Consider the following 11,016-nt stretch of genomic DNA (forward strand, 5'->3'; position numbering starts at 1 on the left):
TCTAACTATGCGCCCTACGAGCCTCGTGGCAAACGGACCGCGACTTAACGTACCTACTCCTTTTACGCTCGTGCTTGTACATCGACACTTGCAAAGTATTCAGTCCGTTGTTAAGTAACAAATCGTCTAAACGAGTATTTACATGTCTAAGTATCAATTGCAGTTGCGTGTATCGTTAAAAAATGTAGCTTGCAATTTGCCGGCGTAGCTGGCGCAGTTACGCGCTCGTCTGTTCACCGTTGTCGTCAAACTGTACCACTCTCTATCATTAAAATTATTTACACGCTTCTTTTCGCCGAATAATGCTCTTCCGAGGATCTGCGTCGTCTCGCTATCAGATAGAAGGGTGAGCAAAGAAAAGAGCGAAGTGGTGTAAAGGGGGCAGAGGGCACTGGGGGAAGGAAACTCACGCACTGGCAAACGCTCTTCCAACGGAGTGGAGGTCCTTTGCATCTTCCTCCTTGATCTCCTCCATTCGGGATACTCTCGCAGCATCCGTATGCACCAATATGGTGTACGATTAGGCGACGATCAGGCTTCGACGGATTTAGATGAGTTTGCGTTTCGTGAGATCGCGTAACTGCTACGCGAAAATCCAAAGGCAATCCGAAAGCCTAATCTCCAGCAAAATAAATCACGATAAGATTTCGGAATAAAATTCGGCGCGATAGAGCCGGGGTGGCCTATTTCCCTGCGCGTTCGCACTCGGGCAGGCAGGCCCGTGGCACGTGAGTGGACACGTGATCGCGAACAGGAACGACACTGAAACCAAGACCGAGACCGAGACCAAGAACGAGAACAGGAATTGGAATGGAAATGGGAATGGGAAGGAGGCTTTCTCGAGCGGTCGGGTTAGGGGGCAGGAGCGGCGGCGATCGATTTCCTTCGACTCAAAGACGCTGAGTCGATTTAGTCCGTGACGCGATTAGCGGTTCCTGTCGCAAGTCTTACTGTCAGGGTCTGACAAGAGGCTTACCTCCATAAGGAGCGGGATATTGTCCGGTCAATAGGGGATAGCCCAGGCCTACGTGCGTGTGATGATGGGTGTGCACGTGTCGCTGAGGCGGGGGCGATCTATTGTCTTTTGGCAAGGTTCCGGTGCCTGCGTCTACGGGTGGTTGCTGTTGCTGCTGCTGACCTCCTTGCTGGTTCTGCTGCTTGGCCGGGGCCTGTTGGCCCTGTGGCTGAGGCGGACCCGGGCCAGCTACCGAACTAGGCGGCCCGCTCGGTGGTCGCGACGGCGTCGGCCCCGCCGACGACGGACTCGCCGAGGCTGCGGACGCTTTCGGCGTCGGAGACTTGAGAGCACGCTCCTGAAGCTCGTGTATCTTGTGCGCCGAGTAATACTGATTGGCATGATGCTGAAGCAGATCCAAAGCTTTACCGCCGGGTGGCCTACTCAGATCCTCCGGCGCGTGATACCTCGGTAGCTGGTGGAGGTATGGGTTGCCGGAGTACGGCCCCGGAACCAACATCGGACTGAGGCCACGGTAGACCGGATGGCCAGGATCGAACGGCAACGCGCCGTAATGCTGGGGTTGCATGTAGCTCGGGTGAATATAGGCGTACTGGGAAGTAGGCGGTGGAGGACCTTGCGTCTCCATCGTTGGCTTTACACCCTCCTGCTTGCTCTTCGAGTCCTCGTTCTTTCCCAGGTCCTGAGGCTTCTCTTGCTTCGGCTGATGCTTCGGACTCGGAGGTGGCGCCTTCGCCTGTTGACTCTGCTTACTCGTCTCCTCCTTTCGCCTCTGATCACCCGCGTACAGGTAATATCTTCGGTCGTCCTGCATCGGGCCGGGTGGTGGCGGTGGTGGTGCCGCCCTTTGACTCTGAGAACCGTGGTAAACGTGGTACGGGCTCATCTGACTCTTCATCTCGATGCTCTCCTTCAGTATCTGATGATTCTCGTGCTGTTTATCCTTCAAGCTGGACTGCTGCGACTGTGGCTCCTGCTTGATCTTGGCCTTTTGTTCGTGAATATCTTGCTCCTGCGCCTGTTGCTGCTGCTGCTGTTGCTGCTGTTGTTGTTGCTGCTGTTGTTGTTGCTGCTGCTGCTGGGAAACAGGTTGAGGAGGTTGATACGGATAGCCGGGTGGCATGTATCCACCGTATCCGCCGTAATAGTGCGGCTGTTGCTGCGGTTGCGGCAATGACTGGCTCAGCTCCTTCTTCTCCTTTTCCGCCACGACGCTCTGCAAGCTGGCCATCGTCGGCATCTGCGGTATGTTGAGCGGCTTCATCTCCTGCTTTGGCGCAAGATCGTTAGGCTTCTGATCGACCGGCTTGCTTTCCTGCACGCTCGGCACCAGATATGGCGGTTGTCCGTAATAAGGATACATGCTGAAGTGAGCCGGCAAATGAGTAGCCGTAGTGGCCTTGCCGTCTTTCTCCTGGCTCTGCTTCGTCTTGTCGATCGGCTCGGCCTCGAGAACGGGCGCCGCGTCGTCGGAAATGTCCGAGTAGGCGGGGCTCTGAACGTCCTCCCTGGTGGAGTCGACGATCGGCGCCTCCAGCGGTGACGGATGGGGACTGCCTCCTGGCGATTTTCTCGACTTTTTCTTGTAGCCCTGAGGCTTCGAGGATCGCGGATCTTTGCTCTTGTCCTGCTCGGGCATCAGAGCCGCGGTCGGTTTAACTTTGAACTGTGGCATTTTCGCGTGGAGCGACACGCTCTGATATGGTTGCAAGTGCGACTGCACCCCCTGGCCGGGGTGGCCGGGTTGCGGAGGAGCCCCTTGCTGCGATACCTGACTCGCCAGACCCTGCAGTCCCGGATGTTGGCTCGCGATACTCTGCATATTTGTCGGCTGTGGCTGCTGTTGCAGTCCGGCTTGTTGCACCACATGAGCCTGCGTCGGCTGTCCAAGCTGCGCGGACAGTGAATGCTGTACGGAAAGCTGGTGAGCTGGCGGCAGCTGCTGCTGTTGCTGCTGCTGCTGAACGGCCGACTGCAGCTGCTGCGACTGCTGGTTCGATGCAAGTTGCTGCGCTGGTGAAGGCTGGCCAGGCTGCAACGATTGCTGACTCTGTTGCAGCAGGGGATTTTGTTGCTGGTGCTGCGACATTTGAGAGGGCTGAGGCGGTTGAGGAATATTCAACTGCGGAGGAATATTCGCGCTCGGATGAGGCGAGGGAATCGGCCTGGGCGACTGACTCGGTCGAGGACTCGGGCTTTGCGGGGAATTGGAACTACCCAACGACATTTGATTCTGCTGTTGCTGCTGCTGCTGCTGCACAGACTGTTGCCTCGCAGAGGTCGGTATCGTGGAGGGTGGGGCCGGTAAGTCATCCTGTCCAAATCTGAGCACGCCTGGTTTCACGATACTCTTGTCCGAAGTGAGAAGAGTCGCGGGCGGTTCTATACTCGGCGAGGCAACCCGAGGAGGAGGAGGAGGCGTCTCTGGCGGCAGGCTGGTCGCAGGAGGGCTAGCCGACCTTAGGGGTGTTCCCTCGGGTTTGTCGACGGGCGATTTAACCGGCGTCGCTGGGCTCGGAGCCTCGATATTGCTCTCGTCGTTTTCGGACATGCTCGTGATTCCTTCCTTGGTGTCGTCATCGTCCGCCGATCCGTGCGCGTGACTCTGATGATACTTGAGCCCGTTGATGTGTTTGTACTTTTTGTTGCAATTCGGCTCCGGGCACTCGAGCAGCACTGGGCTCGCCGGCGGAGAGCCGCTAGGAGGCGTCGGCGGGGGTGCGCGCCTCTTGTTCTTGTCCTCCTCTTCGGGTCCGCGAGACTTCCGCTTAGCTGCTGGATCCGGTCGCGGTGGAACGAAAGCCGCTGGACTCGGACTCGCCGCTGGCGAACCTTGAGCTCCGCGACGTCCCTTGGCGCCGCCGTTCCGTAGCTTGCTGTGCACCGAACTCCTCGTTTCCGTGAAGTTGCTCAGATCGTTGCCCGGAGTGGCGTTCGCCGCGGCTCTTCCGCGCTTCCCGCGCCCCTTGGGCGTTCGAGCGTCTAGATCACTGGTCGGCGAATCGCAGAACCTCGGCGGCGCCCAATCGTGGCGAGTGCAGTCCAATAACGTACCCACGTACGTTTTCCCTCGCCACGTCACGTTCACCACCAGTACACCTGCAACCAACACACCAGGCTCGGTCTGACCAAGTGACCACGCGTAACACGATTCTTGCGGCGTCCTAGCGAGTCCGAAGCGTCCTTCGCTCGATCGCGTAAATCTACCTGCTTTGCCGGCAAAACTTTCACAGGGACGAGCGTGAAGGAGAGTCGAAACGAAAAAGACAACGACTGGCCTTTGATAGAAATTTTGTGGCAGACGCGATAGGAAGGATCGCAGTGTTATGCTGCTAACTCAAGTTCGATAGCTCCCCGAGGAGTTACTTGGGGTGGAACGCGCTTTCTTGCCTAGATCAACTATAACACGCGTCGACACCATCGACCTACGCTAATTCGCGAAATCTTGGAGCAAGCAAAGTGAATCGGAATATGTGTATTAGGGTGGCTCTTATTTTCGACCTTTGAATTTTCTTCGCCGCACCCCTCAGAACAGTTCCAAGTGATTAAAAAAAATCCGTGTACAGTTTGAGCCCGATCGGATAACGGGAAAAGGTGCCCCTGGGCCCCTGAACATTTAAATAATTATTTAATAGCTCACGAAATCGATTTTATATAATATCCTCCAAGTTATTCATTACATAAAAAAATATGACAAACAAAAGTTGTAGATCCAGACAAGAAGCTTCTTTTATGTTGTATTACTTTTTCTCGTGCAACAAACGGTTTTCGAAAAAAGTACGAAAAACTAAAAAAAAAAAAATTTTCATTTTTCAAATATTGAAAGTTTAAAGCCTTTTCAAACATTTTATATTTATGAAGGCAAAAAAAAAATTATTTTTGAGGACAAGTTTTTAAAAATTTAATTAATTTTTTTCATATTTTCAGTATTTGATATGCCGTGCATGTTTCCTGAAAATTTGGGACTGAAATTCACAAAACTATCGAAAATATAGACATCAGAAGCGTTTTGCGCATCTCGATATATGCTCCGCCTTAAACGTTTAAAAAATAGTCCTCGAAAATAAAAATTACATTTTTTATCTTCGCCTTCACAAATAAAAAGTGTTCGAGAAGGCTTTAAACGTTCAATATTTGAAAAATAAAAATTTTTTTTTTAAGTGTTTCAGATTTTTTTCGAAAATCGTTTGTCGCACGAGAAAAAGTAACAAAACATAAAAGATGCTCCTTGTCCGGATCTGCAACATTTGTTTGACATTTATTTTTACACAATCAATAACTTGGAGGATATTATATAAAATCGACTGTGCGAGCTGTTAAATAATCATTTAAACGTTCAAACGCCTCGGTGCAGCTATTCCCGTTATCCAATCGAGCTCAAACTTTACACAGATTTTTTTTTATCTTTTCTAACTATTCTGGGGAGTGCCGCGAAGAAAATCTTGAATAGAAATTTCACCAAGAGTAAAATAAGAGCCACCCTAACGTATACGCGCGTATACGGGGAGACGCGACTCGATGGTAACTGAACGTCGCCTGAAACTCACCTCCTTCGGTTTCGTGCCAAACGATACCCTCGAGAGTCACCGACGTGCCAGGTTCGCAGGGGCCTAAACATTCTGGCTCTGTAATGGTCCCCACGCTGGTCCCGACGCACACGTCGGACATGTCCTGCAATCACAAAATTTACGTGTACATCGTTGAACCGCCAGTGCGCGGCAGATCCCGCGAGCAAACTCCTGCCACTTAAATTAACGGCGCATTTTTACGCTCTGTCTTTTCGTCCACTAATAAACTCGATGATTTCGAGGACGTACTTCCTCGAGGCTGCGACATACTTTCACCGTCATTCGACACACGCTCTATCACTCTTTCTCTCTTCCCTTTCCTCCTACCTGCCTACCCGTCTCTGCGCGTACAACGTATGCGTGCCACTCCCTATCTGCACGTACTACTCGCACATTTTGGTCAATCGCTCCTCTCAAATAGTGGCAAGGACAAGCGAGCCACAAACTCGAGCGAAGATAAGAAAAACTCGTATCTCGTGCTGGTAAAAAGGCATTGATACTGGGCGTATCACGATAATTTGAAATTTAACTCGAGCCTCTACATCGTTGCAACATCGAATTGATTACAGCGGAGGGGGGGAGATGAGCTCGATGCGAAAAGGAGCGTGAGAGTTTCAGGAAAAGAAAAGCGAATAAAAGCCTACTCTGCGAAAGAATATACTTATGCAACGACACGGGCACCGATAGAGAAGCGAGATCTAGATACTTGCTGTTTTCGTACGTGACAAATGGAGCGTACGTTTTAGAATTTTCCATTAGCTCGCAGTGTAGGGCAAACGACGTCTACTCGCGCGCAAAAAATACAACGTTCTCGTAAAACATATGTGCACAGGTGCGGGTGCAGCAGCAGCAGCAGCTCCTCAGCGATGGTACGTAACGTAAGCGTGGGACAAGCACGTGTGCGCCGCCTCTGGTACATACCTACTCTAATAAACGTACCTCGATCGAATCGCGTTGTCACGCGACGTACTTCGCGCCGCATAATTCTCATCGCGATAACAATGATTTATGCAAGTGCAAGCGGCGCCTTCAACGATCGATCCACAGAAACATTGTGTCCCTGCTTCCTCCCTGCGGATCTGTCATTGCGCTATCCACCTTCGACGCGCGAAACGAAAAGCTCCAGGTGAGAAAGGGGTTCGTGCGTAAGCCGGTCGTTAATTCGAGCAAGATCTCGCCTCTGTCACCGGGCGGCTAAAACGGAAGCGATGAAGCTGCAGGTGCCACGAGTTTGCGTTCTCTCGGTCCGAATGGAGAGTGGAGACAGCACACGAAATTGTACTATGTCCTTGGTAACCGAGCCAATTTCGTAATACTTTCCTCGGAACCGATAGCTTTGAATAGCTGATTGGATCTAAACGACCGTAACGACTGCGAATCGATAGGGAAGTGGGATGAATGGCAGTGTACGCGATGTCCGATTCACGCGAGCATCGTCCAGAGACGCAACTTTGGAAAGGCGAGTTGATGGCTCCGACGATGTGTGTTCCTCTCCGTCTTGGCTCGCCGAACGAACAATTGGTCGCAAACCCAATTCTGTACCCAATTCGCTCCCTCTACTCTTTAATATCTGCTCTCCTTCTCTCTCTCTCTCGTCTTCCCTCCCCTAGCCACTATTACTCTGTACTCTGCACACCGTGTTCCCACCCTGCTTCTTTTCCCCTGCCTCCTCCACCCTCTTCTTATCGCCACTCGACCGTCAAACGATACAGCCGCTTATATTTCCGCGCTTAAACCGCTAATCGGCCTACGCGCTGCTCCAGTCTACCGATTACCCGGCATTTGCTCGCCGTCCTCCGTTACTTTATCCTATCCGCACTTTACTTTTCCATCAAGCGCGCCACGCAGGAGTATCGAGGGAAACAATTACCAGTGTTTGCTAAAACGCCAGGGGAACTGTTAGAATTCCAGTTTTCTTCTTCTTTATTTCGTCAACGACGGAAGTGGATACAAACGGGAGAAGAATTATTGTTGGCTCGTGCAACAGCAATTACTGCTTAGACGGGACGGCGCACAGTGGGGCTGGCGAGGAAAAGAGTCTTAAATATGGAAGTTATATTTTTGTGTATTCATCACTGTATCCTGATAGCCAATTGGCCAAAGTATCTAACCATGCAGACACCCTACGTCATATTCGTGTTAATTAGAAAGAAAAAATTCATCTGAAGTTGACCTTTCGTATTCCGACGGGAATCATGCCAATATTCCTACCAGATTGTCGATTGTTTTCGGAATTCCTGTAGATATGTATAATTTTCTACCTCGTGTATTTCGAATGTGCAGGGGAGAGTCCTACAGTATCGGCCACTCCAAGTTTTGATACTTTGACTTGGGCTATTGCTGGTAAAAATTAAATTTCAAGAAAGTGATTTGTAGTACAATAGTTGGGTCCTTTACCCTATAGTATTTATTTATTTCTCCATCGATAGTGCAATTAACTAACATTAGAAGCGAGATAGTAGGACTCTCCTCTATAGCCTCAGCTTATTTATCACATAAATACTTTTCGAAATCACTTCACCGAAAGTAATCCTACTATACAACTTCAAATGGAGCTACCTAGTATCTCAAGTCATCATTAACTCTTTTAGGTGTATAATGAAGCTCCGCCTTCCTCCGGGCTCTAGATAGTACTATTTGAAAGCAGATACCATCGACTAACAGCCCTGTAAAAATTGGCTGCGTTTTTTTTTTGCAACTTTGGCTGTTATTAGAACTTAATCACAAGAGTGCGCTGTGCTTGCGATTTGGCACAAAACTCATCGCATCGCTGTTTCTTGCTATTTTTGAATACGTTTTAATAGTTTTAGTTTGTATGGACTGTAATATGAACTACTTTAAATAATAAAAAACAATAAAATAGCAATAAAAATTATAAATAAAGTATTGTTGGCATAATCATTACAGAGAAAACATATTTCATAATTATTTACTAATACTTATGTAATATTCCTTTTTCCATTATAAATTAAGATTTTAAGTCTTATAACTTATGCCTTATTTTACATAAACGCATATGATTGCTTAATGTTTATGAAATCTACGCGTAAAGAAACTTTGATGTAAATAGTTCTAAATGTTATAAGATATCAATTATTTTAAGAAGTGTATATGCGCATATTCGTTTCTGAAAGTCTTGCTCTATTAATTACAAAATGATCAAATATTAGTTACAGCTTCAGCAATTTTTCCATTTATCATAGTGCAAAACAGACTATTATTAATATTATTTTATTATTATGTAATTTTAGTCCTTTAATATAATATGTTATAATTCTATTGTGTTATTTTCTTTCTCTATTATGTTTCATAATGTTCGAAGCTAATCAAATCGTTATTTATGTAATATTACATACTTATTAGTATATAATTATCATATATGATTTTTTTATACCCAATGTTTACGGGGTTTATTAATATTTTATTTGTTATAGATGCTCCAATTTTATTAATGTCTATATAACCCCTTGGCTAGTAATAAGTAATATAAAAAAAAGTATTCAAAAATATTGAGAAACATCGAAGTTACGAGAGTTTATGCGCCGCACAGTGGTACATAATGACATTATTTGTTCAAATCACCCTACAGGTCGTAATTTTTCAGAAAACTTGACGATTTTTTTTTTAAATTCTTCGCAATTAAATTCTCTATCGATCTGTCCGGCCGAAATTTTGAATTTCGTTGCTGATTTTTTTATATTTAGCGAATTATACAGCACTTTTCGAAGATCTGTATCTGTGGGCTTTTTTGGCCGCCTGTTCCGAATTTAAAGTCAGATTTTCGAAATTGAAGGAGGTGAATCCGATATGTTGAAGCAAAATTTCAGAAAATGGGCTTATTCAAAGAAAACATAGTGCGTCTAGATTTTCGGGGACGCTGATTACGAATATGAGGTAATTATTATAAAGATCAAATTTTTTATTTGTACCACAAATCTAATACATCCACCTTCAATTTCGAAAATCAGACTTTAAATTCGGAACAGGTGGGCAAAAAAGCCTGCAGATACTGATCTTCGAAAAGTGCTGTATAATTCGCTAAATATAAAAAAATCAGCAACGAAATTAAAAATTTCGGCCGGACAGATCGATGAAGAATTTAATTGCGAAGAATTGAAAAAAAAAATCTTCAAGTTTTCTGAAGAATTACGACCTGTATGGTGATTTGAACAAAAAATGTCATTATGTACCACTGTGCGCCGGCCGCAGCGGGGTTTCTTCCCCTTGCTAATAGCGTCTCGCAGAGTTGCTTGCGTCTAATGCGGATGTACGACTTCATTATTCCGACAATTGCCTCGGATTCAGGTCTAATAAGTTTCGTCTGATCGCGGATTCTCTCGGAGACAGACGTCAGAAGGAAACCGCTCGAGTCATTACTCTTATCGCCGCGCCGCTCCGGGTCGTATCATCTAGATTATTCTCCAATAACATCTGTCTTTGCGTCAGAACTGGTAGATTTTTTATTCCCGATCTGACCAATGATTGGAAGATTATTATTCATTGAGCGAGTGGAAACGCGTAGATAACGCGACAGGCACGGATAGATATCTCTAAGCGTAATATATACTGTAGGAATATTGATTTATGCGGAAGTCGTTCGCGCCATCTGTCAATGGGTAGCAGCGAGTTTCGGCCGCATGTAACACACTTGGCATACAGGGATGGGGTGGGATGAAACGGGACACTGTCGTCGCGTCGTTTCACAAGATTCGTAAGCCGGTGATCAACAGTTGGAAGCGTTTCTCCTCTTACGCAAATAAAGGAGAATTAAAGAGAAGGAAATTATGGCAACGATGCGGTTAATTACGGCGTCAAACAAGCTTCGCGATCGGGCGCCTCCTTCTTCCTCCGTTATTCTCACCGAATATGTGCTATTACATACTTGGAAGGAAACGAATAGAAGAAGGAAGATTGATCGATCAGCCTACAGAAGAGAGAGACGATAGCCTTCTGGTTAGGAAGCTCGAGAAACACGGTCTTTACGAAGGTGTATGGGAGTCGAATCGTGGCCAAAGTATCAATGGCTACGGCGATACCGCGTTTGAAGATCGGCCAACTCTGAGAAGGGGGTGGTAAATGTGGACGTGGTAGCGGAGGCAAAACCTTTTTGAAATTAGAGTGTAACGCGTAAAGAGGAAAGCGACGAAAGGAAGATAGGTATGCAGAAAGAGGCTAGAAAAGAGAATGAGGATGACAGCGGGTTAGGTCATCGAATAAGCCCGTCCGGCCGACTACGCTACGCTGTCTCGCCGGCAGCCGTGTTTGTCTCTATGTACTCGTCCGGGTACTCTCGGGGGCGGAGACCGCAGAGTATTGATTTCACCCCCTTCGCGTACCCCTCAGCCACTTGCATTCCCCAAGCCATGAGCCCCTAGTCCCAGAGTCTCGACACCGACTCGTAATACCCGCCACCACCTACGCTTTCGACTATTCGAGTTTCGGTAGTCCGAACCGCCGCTGACTGCTATGTAC

At 47.6% G+C, this 11,016-nt stretch overlaps 1 protein-coding gene across 4 annotated transcripts in view; it reads right to left on the reverse strand.

The window, feature by feature from the left end:
• The window catches only part of LOC143368249 (uncharacterized), a 44,226-nt gene that overhangs the window by 3,829 nt on the left and 29,381 nt on the right, over nucleotides 1-11,016 (reverse strand). For all 4 annotated transcript variants that reach the window (XM_076810772.1, XM_076810773.1, XM_076810775.1 and 1 more), the window contains exons 3-4: nucleotides 5,524-5,647; nucleotides 977-4,075 (exon numbers count right to left, since the gene is read on the reverse strand). In XM_076810772.1, the coding sequence (XP_076666887.1) occupies nucleotides 977-4,075; nucleotides 5,524-5,647 (3,223 nt within the window). The remainder of the gene's footprint in view (nucleotides 1-976; nucleotides 4,076-5,523; nucleotides 5,648-11,016) is intronic.

This window comes from Andrena cerasifolii, chromosome 4, assembly GCF_050908995.1.
Source record: "Andrena cerasifolii isolate SP2316 chromosome 4, iyAndCera1_principal, whole genome shotgun sequence".
Classification (NCBI taxonomy): domain Eukaryota; kingdom Metazoa; phylum Arthropoda; class Insecta; order Hymenoptera; family Andrenidae; genus Andrena; species Andrena cerasifolii.